This window comes from Cardiocondyla obscurior, linkage group LG02, assembly GCF_019399895.1.
Source record: "Cardiocondyla obscurior isolate alpha-2009 linkage group LG02, Cobs3.1, whole genome shotgun sequence".
NCBI classification, from domain to species: domain Eukaryota; kingdom Metazoa; phylum Arthropoda; class Insecta; order Hymenoptera; family Formicidae; genus Cardiocondyla; species Cardiocondyla obscurior.
The window spans coordinates 466,399-484,830 of NC_091865.1; the positions used below are offsets into that span (position 1 = coordinate 466,399).

An 18,432-nucleotide genomic window follows, 5' to 3' on the forward strand; every position below is an offset into this window, starting at 1 on the left:
ACACGAAGCCTCTGCATCAGTGTGCGTAGAAGCCGCGATTCTGAGTTGGGCTCTCTGCTCCGGAGTGCACGACGCGTCGGATCGCCGGCGTGGCGTGAATCTGTCTCGTTGTACGTCCAATATGCATCGTTGGACGCACGAATTAGCGATGTTAGTGTTTTTATTCACGATATGCAATCTATTCGGAGCCCACGCAACGAAACTCGAGCAGATACACGACGACAAACTCCTGAAACTCATAAAAGTCGAAGAATACGTGATCGTTCTATTTAGTAAGTTTGTTGTCTTTTTTTTTCTTTTTCTTGTTTTTTTTTTCTTTTCGTTTTCGAACGGTCTTAAATTGGGAAAGGAAAAAGTTTCGTTTTCGGGAGAATAAAAAGAGATATTTAATTCGGCAAGATTATCTTTAATATTATAAGTTTTTACACTTACTGATAGTAATAATTTTATTTTTAGTAAGCAACGATTGTCCAGATTGTCATATATATGAAAAGAAGCTGGCAGAAGTCGTCAACTTCCATGACGATTTGCCTTTCTTGAAATCGATACGAATTTTCAAAGCTGTTAACAGTCAATTGCTTCAGTTATATAGCAATGCTAAAGAACCTGTTATACTGTTTTTCCGACATGGGCTTCCTTTAATGTATGACAGCACAGATTTAACTCCAGATAAAGGTAATTATTCAATTTAAAAGCTTCCAATTCTATCTGTAAAAAATTGCTTGTTAATTAAATTATGCTTATTTAATTATTGTTCGAAACAAAAAAATCCTGATGGATATAGTACTAAATATATATTTTTTTTTTTTTTCCTAAAACCTTCAGAAAACGAGGATATAATAGCGATGTTTGAAGAAAATAAAGCACCCACAGTAAAGGAACTTACAGACGATACATTTGAGCATTTAACTCAAGCAAGCACCGGTGCCACAACTGGTGACTGGTTTATTATGTTGTACGTATCGAAATTTATTTTTAGTAATTTATTTTACAAGCAACGACAGTACATTATAATCACAATTTATAATATCAGTTACAGTACTGATTGCGTGGAATGTTTGCGAATGATGGCAAAATGGGAAACGGTCGGTGCTAAACTGAAACACAGAGTAAATGTAGCACTTGTTAATAAAGCCACAACTGGAATTTCCACAGCGAAAAGATTCAATGTATATAATACTCCACAATTTATACTGTAAGTACATAAATATAAATTAATCGATATACTTTAAACGATATTTATATTACATAAATGCATTGCAAGATATGCACATTAATATTTTTATTGCTGTAGTTTTAGGCATGGGAAAATGTATCGGTATGAAACAACGACATATGATATTGCTTTCTTCATATCATTCGCTAAAGAATGGTACAAAAATATAAGACCAGAAGAAGTACCTCCACTTCCAAGCCTCTTGTAAGTAGCTTTGAAAATTAGTGTAACTACTTTAGATATTTAATTTTTTTTTATTTCTAAACGTGTGTATTAATATATCATAATATATTTCAGTGACGAATACGCCAAATTAATTGTAGCTTTTCTTTACGATAATCCGTGGATACTTAAACTAGTTAGCATATGCATTGGAGTGCTAGTTATTGTTTTAGCAACTACTAAATGTATGAAAGTGGATGAAACTCCAGAGGAAAAAGAAGACTAAATCTTATACATTTAATTTGTAAAAAAAAAATATTGCGAATTATTTTGTACAGACTATCGTCTGGTGCTGAAGCTTGTCCAGTGCTGATTTTTTACTGCAGCATTAAGTTATTGGACATGTTAAAGGTATAATTTTGTTTTATAATATTTTTAAATCTACACATCTTTTTCAAAAGTATAAAATAATATTTATTAAAATATGTTAATTTGATGTGATAATATAATTTAAACAGTAATTTCTAATGGGGTACATGAAAATGCTCAACAGTGGTAAATTTAAGAAAGGCAAAGCGGTATCATTGATCAATCATTTTATCATATAATTTATTTAAATATATTTAGATGCTTTAAACAAATTTGTTATTTGATATCTGTTTTATTAAAAAAAAGGCTTATTGTCAAGGCATCGGTTACATTCCATTAATTATAAAATATGTTGTCTATTGAGTGTACAAAGTTACATCTGTTACTTCAGTTTTTATTGCTGCTTTTTTGCACATATAAATTTTATTAGCAGTTTATAGATTATATTTTATTAAAAAGAAAAAAAAATTATATATAATAGTATAATAATGTGTTATACATTTTGAACAGAAATATATCTTTAATAAAAAAAAAATTGAAATTAGTTTTAAAAATTCCAAACCAATCGTCAGTTTTAATTGAATTTAATATCTATTCCTCATTAACGTACAAAAATTTTTATTAAAAACAGCAAATTTATACTGTTATAGTTGTCTAAAAGTAATATTCTAAATCTTGTCTACTTATTTCGTGCGTATATAATAAATTCAAGTGTTATGAATTTATAAAAGCTGTAGTACAGTGACTTAACTTCAATATATTAATTAAGTTAATATCATATCAGACAATATCATTGTCAATATTTTTTCTGTAAGCTTTATATTTTGTGTTTTATATTATTAAAGAATAAAATTAATAAAACACGACATTACAATAACGCTCGTGAACTATTCAGTAGCAGAACTATTTTTTTAGGCTCAAAATTAAATTTTGATAGTGCAATGGAGATTTTTATCGTTAAATATATTTTAAGTTTTAAATTCTAGTAAAATTATTGAAGGCAACGTAAACTACATATTATTGCAACCGTTCTGATTTCATTAAGCAACTAATACATCGCGTATATGGCCAAGCGTTGTACTTTACGTATTAAACTTACATAAATTTAAGAACACAGTCGAACGTATATAATCGTCTTTTAAATAAAGTTATAATGAAACCCATACTACATTTAAATATTATATAAATTTACATTATATTAAAAAAAAAAAAAGGCAAATTTCTATAATGTAGAAGTCAATTATTTACTTAAATATCGTATTAATATCACATTAAAGTCAGCATTGTGAAAATATATAACGAAAAATAAGTACGGTCTGTACTAGTTTGAAAATTGTACTTACTTTTTATATAGCCATTTTGGTCTTATTACTTAAAAATAAAAGGCAATGTATATTTTTATTAAATATTGTCGACTGCCATATTTATCCTAAAAATAGTTAAAGGATTAGCTAATGCCATTCTGATACTATTTTCAAATTTTTCTTGTATCGATGAGAACTCCATCATATTACTAGGTTTCGATTCGATCCAGAATCCGTCGAATTCATAAAATAGATAACAGTAAAATTGATGAAAGGCACGAATTGTCGGCAGGGTTTTTGAGGAATTATATATATGAGTCTTAGCACTGCCATCCCTAAGCAATTTCAAAGCCATGCTTGTGAGATTTATACCAACTATAGCGAATGCATATCCGTAACGCGGATGATGCGAATGAGATAATACGTGTGTGGCCATGCTGGGATATTCTTGAGCAAAATAAACGAGATTCTCCAGTCCTAGAATTCCCATTCCGCGAAAGTCCGTCTTAGGATCGTCCCCCTGGAAACCGATCTCCTGCCATTGCTTGGTCACCCTCGTGTCCAAAGGCTCGTGCGGCATTAATAAATTCCACAATTTGAGCAGTTTTTGTTCGTGCTCCTGATTGTCTGCATTGTACGGCGTCTTCCTAAGCTCCTCGCATTCTACGCAGAGTTGACGATAACCCCATATCAGCTCCACACACTTGCCAAATGACTTGGCGAAGTTCGGATGCGCCGTGGGATTGATCTTCTTGGTCATCAGTACAGTTCTGATGGCATCTTCGAGAATTTTACGTTCCGTTTTCGTCGTTATTCCGCGGCGATCGGCAACGTCGTTCAGGTAAGCGACGAGAGTCCTGATATTTGTATCGCGCGACAGTCCGAGACTTTGCTCAACGGCAAAAGTGCGCGGTGCTCCGGACGGCTGTCCGTAGCAGATCCTCTGTAATTCGCACATATGCGTGGTGTGGCGCAAGAACCATTTTATCAGAGGCCTGAAGTACCAGTACACGAAAGTCCAGAGGTACTTGAACATGCCTGCCGGTCGAAATTGCGACGACTCTCTGTCAAAAAGTCTCTCTTTAAAAGTGCCGCATCACTACCACGTTATCTCGTACCGCGGCGGCCGTCATCTCGTCCCGGCGATTCATTTTCATCGCGTTATGTCAATAACGTCGCGCAAATAATACTGGATGATCTGATAACTTCGTCAACGTTACGTCCTTACTATCTTTCCTTCTCTTTTTCTCTCAAGCGTTTCACCTTCGAACAAACACACGGTATAACTTATAATTTTACGTGAATAATTTACATGCGCCTAACATCGATACGTACACCGTTTTAACTATGTAATATTTTTAGGCTAGGTACTTACGGACGCCGTGGAGTCGGCAAACGGCAGTCAAGGCTGTGCAGTAGATATTCAGATCACTGTATATCGTAATTGTCGGCATGCGTTGCGTGCGAAAATTAAACTCCGCTTCTCCTGGTATTACGTATATGATTTTATCATCTCGAAAAATGGATGTAATTCTACATGTATGTACGAAATGAACGTGATGGCGTTGCGAAGCAGAGTTGTTTCAAAACACGCCGTTTACGCCGGCGTCACAGCGTCGCGAAGCATATATCGTGAGTTCTGGCGGATTTATTAAAAATTTATTTGAAATAAATACATGCCGTAATGGGCGTCAAGGATCTGTGGAACATCCTGTCGCCTGTGTGCGAGAAGAAGCCGCTGTATGAATTACAGGGAAAGACTGTAGCGATTGATTTAAGCGGATGGGTTGTGGACAGTCAGACGGTCGTTGATAACGTCGTGCAACCGAAGATGTATCTCAGGTGATGCTACTTGATTTTATTCATTCCCATTTAGATTTTATTCATTCCCATTCATTCCATTCTATTAAATAAGACAAGGGTAAAATACTAAAATTATACCGTGGCTATATTGACGATTTATTTGATTTAAATTGCAGAAACTTATACTTTCGTACAGCATCTATTCTTACACAGGGAATATTTCCAGTATTTGTATTGGAAGGAGAAGCACCTGTACTGAAACATAAAACTATCGAAAGAAGGAACAATATTCGTGGCAGACATCAGGAGAAAAAGACCGCTAAGAAAAAAGGACGCACGCAATTTAATCGTGTTCTGAATGAGTGTAGAGAATTATTAAGATACATGGGTATTAGTTGTGTAAAGAGTCACGGCGAAGCAGAAGCTTTGTGTGCTCGCTTAAATGAAGATGGAGTATGTATATGCATTGCATGTCAATTTAGATTGATGAGTCATTAATTAGTTAAAAAAATATAATGTAATTTTAGCTTGTAGATGGATGTATAAGCCAAGATAGTGACTGTTTTTTATACGGCGCAAAAACAGTATATAAAAACTTTTCTATAAGTGCCCAAGGAAATTCTGGAGCTACAGGTGGTTCTGTAGAAATATACAGTATAGAAAAGATAGAAAAAATATTAAATATAGGACGAAATAAAATGATAGCATTAGCTTTGTTGTGTGGCTGCGATTATAATGAGGGAGTAAATGGTGTTGGAAAGGAGGCTGCTTTAAAATTTTTCAAGACAGTTGAAGAAAAAGATGTCTTACAAAGGTTTGAGCGTATTTTATATCGATTAAAATTATTAATTTTGTGATTCTAAATAAATTGTTTTATCATTAGGCTTAACAATTGGAGATTTGACAAAAGTTTGGATAGAACTGAATTAGAATTATTAAATCCAGATTTATGTACGTCATGTGGTCATCAAGGAAAATTGCGAAAGCATTTGAATTCTGGTTGCGTCGATTGTGGAACTATTAGGACGTGTAATGATGATTTCAAGTAAAAATTATATTTATATATAAAATTGAAGTATTTTGCGTATGTTCAGTAATAATTAATTTATTTTTTATGTGTAGGGAAAAGAGAGCGTTGATATTAAACGAAATATCATTGAGAAAGAAAGCACTTCATGATAAAAATTTTCCGAGTCAGGAATTGATAGATGAATTTCTTACTAGGAAGGACTCGGCTCTAACTAAATTAGATATAAAATGGAAACAACCCCAAATATTTCAATTTATTGTAAGTCTATCGCTATATGTATTATAGTGTGTTAAAATTAAAATAATTTATTTAAATTTTTAATTTTATTAGGACTTTATGGACAAACATGTATGTTGGAAGCCACAATATGCATTTGAAAAAATATTTGCATTAACTACTAGATGGCAAGTTTTACATCTACCAGATTTTACAATTCACGAACGATTATCCATGACAGACTTGTTTATTCCTGACTATATAAAAAAAATTCGTAATATTAGATCTATAGCCAGTTATGAAATTATATGGAAGAAAGAACATACTGCAGTAGATATGTTAAATGAATTTAAAAAACAAGCAAAAGAAGATGATGACGACGACGATGATGATATAAATGATAATTTATTATCAAGCATCGAGCCCCAAGAAATGGTTTTAAAATGTTATCCAGAATTAGTCGAAACATTTGAAAATACTAGGAATGTAAAAATGAAAAAAAAAGTTCCAACTACACGAAGAAAAAAAGTTACGGCAAATGCAGTTAATACAAATAACGATGTTGAAATAAATGATATAAAGTTAAATAAAAAAAAATTAAAGACGAAAACCAAAGAAAATAATAGGAAGATTGATGAATTTATACATACAAATGCATTATCTCTAGAGGATTCTTTCGAACAAATGATAATTTCACCTAAAAGATCAAAGAAAGAAAATGTTTCGAGCAAAGTGAATAAATTAAAACATGGGCCACAATTTAAAAGAGTTTTAGAAACAGAAAAATTAAATTCAAAGCTGAATAATACATTTGACAAGATGTTTAACGAACTCTCTTCCAATGATTTTATGAGTGAAAATGAAGATAATGAATTAGACGTAACACACGTAATAGAAAATATCTGTAGCAAACAAGTTTTTCAAATTAGTATGAAAAACCACCAATCTATAAAATCTAGCACCTCGACTATAGAAAACATTAAAGAATGTACGAAAACTGATGAACTTGAATCTGTGACGTGCACTAAAGAAAATTATATTTACAAGGACCATGGAAAGCAAACATCGGATAACTCTGACGATGAATTTGGTGATATTAATGAATCATATATTCCTATCAACCAAAGAATACAACTGGAAAAAGGCCAAGAGTTTTTATCGTCGTGCAATCAAGTTGAAAAGAAATTTAACTGTGATTTTGAAAATATTATGGATGAAACTAACAATAAAAGTATATGTTTAGACATGTAATATTATATAAAATAATCTTTAATTAAAATATTTCTAATTTTTTAATTATTTTTGCAATATATAACCTTTTATTTGACTTAAAATATAGCAAAAATAAAAAAAAAATTAATTAAATTACGTCGAGTATAAGTATTTAGTGACTTTTAATTTTTTTAAACAATATCAAATTATTACATTTAATATATCTTTCTTTTATACTGTTATTAGAAAATTCAGGCGCAGTATCTGTCCACATACGATTTTCCTTTGGGATATTTAAGAAATCGAGCAAGTTACTGCTCAGTCTCGGTACAATTGGATACAATATTAAAGCACCTATTCTACTACTTTCTAAAGCAAGCGATATCACAGCTTTAAGCTTCTTGATTGAATCTGCATCATCGAGTTTCTTTAACTGCCAAGGTTCGTGATACGCTACCATCTTATTCGCGCAATGAAGCATACTCATAACTGCATCTACAACGTGATGTAAATTGTGTTCCTCGTAACTTTCGCGCGCTGTTCTGCCCACGGATTTTAAAGCCTCTTTGGTTTCATCAGCTACTTGAGATTGCAACACATTCCAGTACTTCGCTGGATCGGGAAACTCTTTGGACGGATTAATTGCTTTACCCGTGCAACGACTGACTAGATTGCCCAGTGTATCCGCCAACTCGGAATTTAATATGTTAACAATTTTTGTAGAACTATAATCTTTAAACAGATTTTTAAAAGATAAGATGCAAATATACGCCAAGTAAATACGTAATGTAAAAAAATTAATGTACTCGTCTTACTTGCATCGTTCTGTGGCACTGCTTCTCTTAAAATAAAGTATCGTAATCCCTCTTCTGAATAATTATCTGCAGCTTCGAACGGCGAAACTACATTTCCTTTCGATTTCGACATTTTTGTATGATCAACAGTCCAGTGAGCGTGACACAATAATGTTCTTGGAGGCTCGAGACCTGCTGCTATTAAAAATGCTGGCCAATAGATACCGTGGAACTTTAAAATATCTTTTCCAATTATCTACATAATTAAAAAAAATATATTACATATTTTAATTTGATAATTTTCATGTAACATTAATTTTTATTTAAAATTATGATCCGTACTTGAATACTGGGCGGCCAAAAATCTTTGTACGATTTATTTGGATAACCTAAGGCCGTTAAATAATTTATTAAAGCATCCAGCCATACATATATCGAGTGAAATTCGTCACACGGAGATGGTATAGCCCATGGCGCTTTCTTTCTAATTCTAGTAATGCTCAAGTCTTGTAAACATGTACCTTCTTCTACCCACTGAGATAATATTTTATGATACAGTGCAGGTCTGACTGTGTTTTCTATAAAAAAAATTTCTCTTTTAATTTTTGTAAATTCTAAATTTCAGAAAAAGAAGTAACGAATTAAATTACGAGATTAATATTTTGTTAATACCATCTTTGAGCCAATACTTGAGATCATTTTGAAATGCGCTAAGCCGGAATTTGTAATTTTCTTCTTCCATCCATTCTACTTTGTTTCCTGATTCCGCGGAGACTTTGATTACTTTGCCAGTCGAATCTTTTAGTTCTATTAACTCGGCATCATTGAGGAACGCTTCGTCTGATACACAATACCATCCCGAGTATTTTCCTAGATAGATATGGCCTCTTTCTTCTAACTCTTTCTGAAAATATTTAATTTTCTAATATGAGTTACAAGAAATCAAATATACATACAATTATACGTATGAATAAATGTTTTAAGAACCCAAAAATGATACACTGCATCATAATGTTGTTTTTCAGTGGTTCTAATAAAACGCGAATAATCCACTTCAAACCTATCGCACATTTCCTTAAATTGCTGTGAAATTTTGGTGCAATATTCAAGATTTGGTAGACCAGCTGCGGCTGCGGCGGCTCTAATTTTGTTACCGTGCTCATCAGTGCCAGTAGTAAAAAATGTTTTATGGCCTATCATATTATTATATCGAGCAATGGCATCGGCTAAAACTGCACTGTACAAATGTCCAATGTGAGGCCCTAATATATAAATATATATACATTTATATAATACATATATCTCTTTTTATTAATAATAGTAACTTTAATTAATAAATAAAATTTATATGTAATTATTTTTAATTTAAAAAAAAAATACATACCAGCGTTTACGTAAAAAATTGGTGTGGTAATGTACTTATTTTGAAATAGATCGTTCGTGTACTGTCTTTTTATCGTTAAACTCCAAGATGACCGTACATTTTGTAATAGGAATGGAAATCTTACTTTTGATGGTCGATACTTTGCAATTTTATGTTTAACTGAAATTTAAATAAATAATTATTAATATATGAACGATTAAGACTTTTATCAGCATTAAAAATGTTTGAAATAAAAATATACAAGTAAAATAATTATTCCATATAAAATTTTTCATAATATATATATATAAAACCCGTTTAATATAGATATAAAAAAAATTTAACAACATTATGGATTCATAAATTTAATAAGATATTGAAAATAAAATTTTAACAACGTTTATTGTTTGCTAAATTTGTACATATAATTATAATACAAATATCTAATTATAAATTAAATAACAAAGGCATTACAACAGTTCTCATTTCTTTATTTCACTGTTGAGATTCTAAGGATATTGTTTCTAACTGAGCTATTAGATCCATGTGCTTAAATTCGTTAGGCCTATTGGTAAATGTATCAAGTAACTGCAATCTGTGAGTATTATCATTGCAATAATACAACTGCAATTCATTGGCCAAACATTGTGCCTCTTGCACCTCCAGCAATTTTTTATCAAATTCTCCACGCATAAGTATGATTTCTTTATTATCTTTTAATTCAGTATAATGGATCATGGTTAAACACTCTGGAGCATTCTCTTTATGTGTTTGGTACCATAAAAGTGGAGTCATATGCACTTCTGAACCATAAAACTGACACATTATAAATTCATAGCCTTGTTTCCTTGGTAATGGCAAAAGAAAGGTAGGATATTGCTTGCCACGAGTGAACATCTTATCATATTGCTCTGGTGTCATGGTACCACAGATGCAATCCTTCTGCTTGTGATATTCATTCCATATTTCTATAATTTCTTCTTTTGATCTATCTCTTATCATATCAACTTTCATTATAGTATCCAATTGTGCTTCTTTTGCCTGCACACCAGGTTCCAAAGTTGGTTTTGCTTCAGTTTGGTAGAATTTTGCAGCATTCTCATGTTTTTCTTCAAAAATAATAATTTAAACGTTCTTTATCGCAACAAAAATCTTTATCACAAGTACATTATAAGAATCAAGAAATTTAATTACAGTTTATTGTTACTATTTAATACCTAGCTATAAATGTTAAAGATATCAACTGTTGTCGAAAATAATGTAATGTACCTTAATAAAAATTATATACCTTGCCGCGCCTGAGTCTTCTCCTGTTGCTCGACACGTTGCAGAAACTCCTCCGGGCTGGTCTGCTGCAGTCTCGCGATTTTCTCGGCATACTTGTCGTAATAAGGGTTCTTCTCGAGTTCCTCGAGAGCTTTTTCGAGCCTAGACCGGCTCGTCATGATGCCTCTCTCGTTGTTCGATTTAGCAGTTATCTGCTTACCGTTTAGACGCCTGGCTAATCCTATACGCGTTACGCTTCGAAGTAAAACGCTCGCCATGTATGTTTAAAGTAATACGAGAACGATAACTTAAACACTCGTGAAATCAGCCGACGGTAGCCGAAGCGCTGGCTTCACATCCTTCACATGGACGAGCCTCTGCATGTAAACGCGTGGAAGCCGCGATTCCGAGTTGGGCTCTCTGTGTTCTAGGCGAGCATGGATAACCCAGATGTCGCCGTCGGCGTTTTAAATTCTCCTGGACGATCCGCACAGCTCCGTTTTCGCTCCGCGTGGGTTACACGAGCGCCGATACTATCATCGAATGCTTGATGACGAAAGCAACGGTTTCCGAAGACGTTCGGACAATAGCTCACGAAGATCGTGGGACGGAGGGACAAGTGGCACGAGGTTCCGGTACGTCAGCGCCGTAGCCGCTAGAAAACGATACCCTTTGACCCACATCGTTCCGGATTCGCCAACCTAACAAATTAGTTGGAAGTAAAATCACTTGTGGACAAAAAAACACTTCGGACTGATCCGACGTAGTGTTTCGCGTAACGTCGGAGAGGTAAAATAAAACGAATGCAGCATCGGCCTCAACTTTCGTTGTTTAATGCAATTGTAGATGTGAAATTTTATCTCAGTGGGGCGTTTAGAGTCTGTGCAAAGCGTCGCCGCGTCACGACCCTGATCGCCGAGCTACAGCGGTGTCAAGCGAGTATCTTCACGCGGCACGATAGACGCGAGCGTTTCGGTCTTTACGCGCGATCACCCGCGGAAATAAGTGACGCCTATTATCGCTAGATCGTCGCAACGCGTACATTAGGGCGACACGACGGGATCGCGACCCAAGAAGTAGCTGCATTGAGCGGCAGTGCGATTGTCCTCTCTCCCCTCGGGCACCCGCGCGCTGCCGTCGTCGCTCGGTGACGCATCGCTTCCGGGAGAACCGTCAGTCGCTGCTCTTCGTGCCCAACAGCGAGAGGGAAAATGTCGGCGCGCTGTCGACGGGGCTTGTCGTGCCGCCAGTGAGCAAGCCCGTTCGTGAACACGTTTACGACGACCGCATCGCGGTCCCGACGACCCCAAACCTAGCCCAAAAATCTGGCCCCGCGGTGCCAGATAACGCCACGGTCCGGCGCTCACCCTCGATTTCGGCTCGACCTTCGCGCGCGACAGAGAAAGAGAGAAAGGGGACCCGACGGCGAAGGGGCAAGAGACGGAGCGTGATATCGCAGAACGGGACGGAGAGTGCGGAGAGCGAAAGACACGACGGGCGGTGAAGGAGAGACGGGGGAGGCAGGTGCAAAACTTACTGCCGTCGCGTAAAGGTCCCCGCGTAAGGGAAGTGCTAGGCCGAGTTCAGACAAGCGAGAAGGCGTACAAGAGGAGAGCGGTGACATGGCGACGTTAGCGATGTCAGTGGCGAAGAGCGACTTCGTCGTGGGCGGCAAGTACAGGCTGATGAGAAAGATCGGGTCAGGTTCCTTCGGCGACATTTACCTCGGCATCAACATCTCCAATGGCGAGGTAAGGCTACTCAGGCGTCCCTCTCGACCGACCTGCACGACCTACTGCTGGACTAGACGGCCCAGCTTTGGCTTCCCTCTGTTTCGCATTTCCCGTTTCTCATCCCGTTTTACTTAGGCTCGATCTGTATTTTTTTTTTTCTTTTCTTTTATTCTTTTGTACAAATGTATGTGTGCGCGTTTGCGTGAATGCGTGCGTGTGTGTGCGCTTATTTGCGTCGATTCTCGTTAGACGGGATTTAATCGGAGCTAGGCTAAACGAGACGGAACGGGACGAGACAGCCAATTGCGAAAACGGCGCCGCGACATGTCGACCGCGATACTCGCGTTGAGATACTTGAGGGTCTGGAAGTAGAGAAATCTGACCGACGAAATTTATTCAACGATTTGAGGATGCAACCATGACGGTCGCATCGACGATTATTCCGCGAGGGAACTTGCTGTGGACACACCGCGAATGACGTACGTATTTGCGTATGTATGTCCGAGCGCGGTCGAGATAAATATAAGCTGACGCTTGTCACAATAACGATTATCGGTATCCCTCAGTGCGCGCATATTTAATGATCATTCGAAAGCACATGCTTTGCTTTTTATGGCTCTCTTGCTGAAATTAGGTTGAACCAAGCGGTTGGAATCTAATCACCTAACTTCAGCTTCTTGGCATATTCCAGTTTTCTTTGGAGATAAAGGCAATCCATATTAATTCATTAAGAGCACAACATTCAATATCGGAGCAACTGATTTTTGTTCGTCCCTTTCGACGATAATATTGTATGCTGGTTTTTAATTTGAAGCAGCATTTACTTATCTACATATAAAAATTTCTGTAGCATAAAAAAAAAATTAATATACAAAGATAATGACATATTTTGTTAAAATACAATGATAGTATGCATAGTTTGCAAAAATTATAAACGAAATTTAATTAAATTTAGTTTAAAATAAAATTAATTTGTGTGGAAAAATTTTAAGATGCTTTATATACCTGTAATTCAACAATTTTTATCACCAACAAGAATTTATTTTTACCTTTAATTTTTTTAAATTAATTTCTTGTAATTTAATTTATCACAGCTCTTATAATATAAAAAGAAATTGTAACATAATATCATACAATTTGCATCTTGTTTGTGATTTTTGTGTTAAGTAATGTTTTATGATTTAATTTGATGAAACATGCTTTTATTTTAGGAAGTGGCAGTTAAACTGGAGAACATGCGAGCTCGGCATCCACAGCTTCTATATGAATCAAAGCTGTATAAAATATTACATGGTGGTATAGGAATACCACACATACGTTGGTAAGTATCATTTTTAATTCTGTAATAATTTCGATGTTATAACTCTAATAAAAAGAAAAGTAAATTATTAAAATGGAGGTTTATGTTAACTAAAACATTAAAAATTAGTGACAATTAATTAAATTAAATCACTACAGAAGTATTTCTTTTCCTAGGTATGGTCAGGAACGCGAATATAACGTTCTTGTCATGGATCTTCTTGGACCATCTTTAGAAGACCTTTTTACATTTTGTTCAAGAAGGTTTACGATCAAGACCGTTTTAATGTTGGCAGACCAGATGATCGGTAGGATTGAGTATGTTCATTGCAAACACTTTATCCACAGAGATATAAAGCCGGATAATTTTTTAATGGGGATCGGACGACATTGTAATAAGGTATGCATTTTTTAAATTTAATTATTTCTTCAATCGATGCGCTAAAAATAAAATATCAATTCGTTAGTACTAAATTACGGAATTTATATTTCAGCTATTCCTCATCGATTTTGGATTGGCTAAAAAGTACAGAGACAGTCGCACAAGATTGCACATAATATACCGCGAAGATAAAAATTTAACGGGTACTGCGAGGTATGCGTCTATCAATGCGCATCTTGGAATTGAACAAAGTCGTCGCGACGATATGGAATCACTGGGCTACGTTCTTATGTACTTTAATCGAGGATCGTTACCTTGGCAAGGTCTCAAAGCTGCGACAAAAAAACAAAAATATGAGAAAATTAGTGAGAAAAAGATGTCTACACCAGTAGAAGTCTTATGCAAGGTACGCTAAAAATTTTATCGTCTTTTCTATATCATACATCTTGTTCGTACATTCGCAAATAAAAGACTTTTTTTCTTCAGGGATTTCCTGCTGAATTTGCGATGTATTTAAATTATACGCGAGGTCTACGCTTTGAAGAAAGTCCAGACTACATGTATTTACGTCAACTTTTCCGTATACTTTTCCGTACATTAAATCATCAATACGATTATACATTTGATTGGACGATGTTGAAGCAAAAGGCAGCAAGTAGTAATATTAGCGGAGGAGTCTCAACAGCTGGACCAGGTCTCACTCAAGGTGCTCAAGGTGCTCAGGGGCAAGGACAAGGCCAAGGCCAGGCACCTACTCAGGCCAACACTCAATCAGGTGCAATCAAAATTTGTGGAAATAAGTTTTCGCGGCATGTTGACGAATAGTAGAGAATCCTTTAGCAATTCATACATCTCACGTTATCATTTCATATTAAATCGTATCAATCATAGTGGGGTTATCTTTTAAAGTGTTAAAACTTCAGAAATTAATTTTTTATAGACCATTCCTATCGATATAAATTAACTTTAATCTGTTTAATTTTTCTTTTATCTCTTTTTAATTCTAAAAGAATTAAAAAAAAAAGTTAAATCGAGATTAAAGTTAATCCACGTTCGTAAAAATGGCTCTGTCTTTCTGTTAACTCAAAGTTTATTTTTTGTTAGTCATGTTATTTAAATAAATTATCATTTTTTAACAGCTAGTTTAATCCGTAAAAGATGGTTGGACTCCTCCACAAAACTCAACATTTCAATTGGCACAAATCATTCTTCCAAGAAGCAATAACTGTGGGGCTTTTTAAATACTTTTTTCTTCTTCCTCAATAAGAAAATTGGCACGGCAAAAATTTTCTTTACTAATAATAATAATGAATAAAACATTAATGAAAATATAAATACGCTTACACGTTAATTAACGATTAATTTTATCCAATGATATGAAATCTAGACCTATACTAAAATTTGTTCTTAAATCTAAACTTTTTAAAAATATTTTTTGTATATTTAGAAAGTCTTACATTATTTCTCTCGTATATTTTTTAACGTTCCTATATTTGTGAAGTAATAGTTCTTTTTAATTAAATTTTTTTTAATTCTATATTTAATTTTTTGAGGATATTGTGGAATGATTTGAAAAAAATATACCTAAATTTATTATATGTGTTACGATTATTATGTTTTTAGCTATGTACACTTAACTTAGAAACCTGTGTTTATTAATATATTTATTATTTTCACCTATTAATATAATTAGCCCCCTTATGCTTGTTTTCTACTGAGATTTAAATAATCTATAATATACATTACGTATAGTGTAAAATTGTATAAACACACGTATCCCATTTGTACACTTCACTATCTTATGGTGTGAAAAATTATCGCATTAACAAAGGGAAGACTGCATCTGCACGAATCACATATATTACAATAGAATTTTTTTTTTTAATATAGTAAGAGTACTATAATTTAAAAATCGATTTTATTTGTTTCAGGAGCGCGCTAAAACTATAACTCCTCATTGTAGCAACAATCTTGCTCGCGATCACTAAAGTGTTTCAAACGAGGTACTGAATTTCTTACAGAAGTTATTTAAAGAGTCATATCAGTCAACTTTCTAATTTCGCACAAAGAGAGAAGAGTGATGTGATGTAACTGCAGCATTTGTATATGGACGATGAAAGGAAAACGATTGTATTAATTATTTGTCTGAATCACAGACGAGATGCAAACTGGCATTTTAGAGTTTTGGCTGATTGAACTTTTTGAATTTTAAAACCCGAGTGAGAGACCAGCCAGCCAGAAAGTGGCTTGTTCTTATTTTGTTATTACGTATTTAATTTACCGTTGGTAACTATTAAAAATAAAGATTTTGTTGCCCCTTAAGGAAGAGTTTATAAGGGCGTACATATAACTATCGGTCTTGTGAATACAATGAGTGATTTAATTTGCACAGTTGTGCAACTTTCATGGAGAGAAAGAGAGGATGTTTTGACCATTCTTGGATGCTCGCATTAATCTGCGGAGCGTGTAGTGTAAAATTTTATATTCTACAAATCGAAGAGATATGCAAAATATATGCGAGTGTTTTATGAGAGTATGAATATCGTGGTAAACTGACATTCTGCTTCCTAAATTTTTTTTTTTTGTTGTCTTCAATATAGCGTGATTGGCATTCCGATAGCGTATATGGAATGTTAAAAAAATGTTAATATTTTTCGAAGATAGCGCGTCAATAGTATCAAAAGTACTACCATTGCACATACTTTTGGTACGATCGGCTAAACTTTTTTTTTATATATATATATATATAAATGAACGATTACGTCTCTCTCCGATATAATATTGACAAGTTAAAGTAATGTTAAAGATACCTTAATGTTAAGGCAATCTAACCTTTTAAGTATGTACTGTATTGAGTAACGAGTACTCCATCAAGAAACGAACAAACGACTAACGACTATCGTAGAAATATTCCTCGATTACTCTCTTTCTGTCTGTGAATATGTTTATTATAAATCGCAGAAGATTAAACTCGTCGATGAAAAAAAGAAAAAGGAGACACTTTGAATATTGGGAAGTAGTTACAAGCTTACTTTCATCTAGATAATATATTAAAAAAAAAAAAAGAAAAAAAGAAAGGTTATCTCATTCTGAAAGTATTCGTGTAACTGAGGCTCTAGCTGGATAATTCTTCCGTATATAGTTTTAATAGCTGAGACTGTGCAGTAGCTATTTCATGTGCTGTTGCTTCAACATTAAGTTTGATATTTTGTATACACATTAAGAGACTTCATATTTCACCGTGATCAACATTCTTCGTACATGTATGTACGTACATACCGAGAAAAAGTCAAACAGTCAAAATACTTATGGATATTGGCAACTGCTAAGGAACTATTGTTTCTATTCATATTGTTTAAGATTTTAGTTGTATTATTCATTCTAGCTACTAAACTTTTCACATCCATATTCTGCGAGCATTAGTTTTCAAAAGAATGTTACAATCGTACACCTTTAACGAATAATATTAGGGTGCGTCACACGTTCTCGTCGTGGAAGGTACTACCAGTCGTCCGGTCAGCTTTAAGTAAGATTACAAAGATAAAGTCAACTGAAATCTTAAAGCTTACATCCGAAAAAGCGGATTGCGCTGTCTGGGGGACATTTTTGAGAATATGAAAAAAAGAACATAACCAATAACCATCCTCGATTGAATGCGTGGTTAATTATTATTATTATAAAATGAATAAATGAAAGTGTAAAAGTGCGCATCAATATGTGAGAATGAATGGGTGAGTAAGTTAATAAAATAACTAACGATATATGCACTTAAGTACTATTTGCTGTGTGTATGTGTGTATATATATACATATATACACATGCATAAAAGTATAGCAAAACGTATGTATATACATATGCACATATACATGTCTGTATGTATAATAAAATTGTGACAGTAATTAAGAAATATCTTATTTCATAAATATTTGAAAAAATACATCAACGGTTTACTGCTCCTTTTGTCTCTACAAATAAAAAAAAATCTGGAATATTGTATTATAAATTTCTCTATTTCATTAAGTGTTAATCTTAACGATTTATTGAAATTAGTTGTCGTGTATAACATAAAGCAACAGTGAAAGTGTATATGATGATTGATCAAGGTAGGTGGTGCATTACAAGACCACACCACTTTTTATTATTGTGATACCATCATCGTTTAGAGTGTACATATAAAACACTTATGTAAATATTTTTAGACCATATATTTGACAATTCTTATCATATATATATATATATATATATATATATATATATATATATATACACACACACATACATAT

At 34.0% G+C, this 18,432-nt stretch overlaps 5 protein-coding genes across 6 annotated transcripts; 3 read left to right on the forward strand and 2 right to left on the reverse strand.

The window, feature by feature from the left end:
- Nucleotides 1–32: 32 nt before the first annotated feature.
- On the forward strand, nt 33–2,308 carry LOC139113375 (uncharacterized). The gene is made up of 6 exons (XM_070674505.1): nt 33–272; nt 457–675; nt 826–955; nt 1,034–1,195; nt 1,295–1,420; nt 1,514–2,308. Exons 1-6 carry the CDS (start codon nt 122–124, stop codon nt 1,662–1,664), a joined length of 939 nt encoding a protein of 312 aa, XP_070530606.1. The 5' UTR covers nt 33–121; the 3' UTR covers nt 1,665–2,308.
- Nucleotides 2,209–4,087, reverse strand: LOC139113376 (ELMO domain-containing protein 2). Its single transcript, XM_070674507.1, has one exon. The coding sequence runs from the start codon at nt 4,085–4,087 to the stop codon at nt 3,149–3,151; it is 939 nt and encodes a 312-aa protein (XP_070530608.1). The 3' UTR covers nt 2,209–3,148.
- Nucleotides 4,088–4,735: 648 nt separating this feature from the next.
- On the forward strand, nt 4,736–7,483 carry Gen (XPG-like endonuclease). The gene is made up of 6 exons (XM_070674460.1): nt 4,736–4,893; nt 5,031–5,307; nt 5,382–5,668; nt 5,738–5,899; nt 5,977–6,142; nt 6,215–7,483. The coding sequence occupies exons 1-6, from the start codon at nt 4,736–4,738 to the stop codon at nt 7,349–7,351; spliced, it is 2,187 nt and encodes a 728-aa protein (XP_070530561.1). The 3' UTR covers nt 7,352–7,483.
- Nucleotide 7,484: 1 nt separating this feature from the next.
- Metrs-m (Methionyl-tRNA synthetase, mitochondrial) lies at nt 7,485–11,370 on the reverse strand. Its single transcript, XM_070674466.1, has 7 exons — nt 10,758–11,370; nt 9,491–9,649; nt 9,094–9,368; nt 8,779–9,010; nt 8,449–8,684; nt 8,128–8,362; nt 7,485–8,044 (listed from the first exon to the last, which is right to left on the reverse strand). Exons 1-7 carry the CDS (start codon nt 11,011–11,013, stop codon nt 7,485–7,487), a joined length of 1,953 nt encoding a protein of 650 aa, XP_070530567.1. The 5' UTR covers nt 11,014–11,370.
- Nucleotides 11,371–11,939: 569 nt separating this feature from the next.
- On the forward strand, nt 11,940–17,231 carry LOC139113371 (casein kinase I). 2 transcript variants are annotated; one of them, XM_070674500.1, is made up of 6 exons: nt 11,940–12,486; nt 13,680–13,789; nt 13,945–14,167; nt 14,262–14,555; nt 14,636–14,924; nt 15,289–15,747. In XM_070674500.1, exons 1-6 carry the CDS (start codon nt 12,358–12,360, stop codon nt 15,372–15,374), a joined length of 1,131 nt encoding a protein of 376 aa, XP_070530601.1. In that variant the 5' UTR covers nt 11,940–12,357; the 3' UTR covers nt 15,375–15,747. The 2 variants fall into 2 exon arrangements, with proteins under 2 accessions (XP_070530601.1, XP_070530603.1); XM_070674502.1 differs by lacking the exon at nt 15,289–15,747 and adding an exon at nt 16,081–17,231 and having other exon boundaries at nt 11,943–12,486.
- The last annotated feature ends 1,201 nt before the right edge of the window (nt 17,232–18,432 follow it).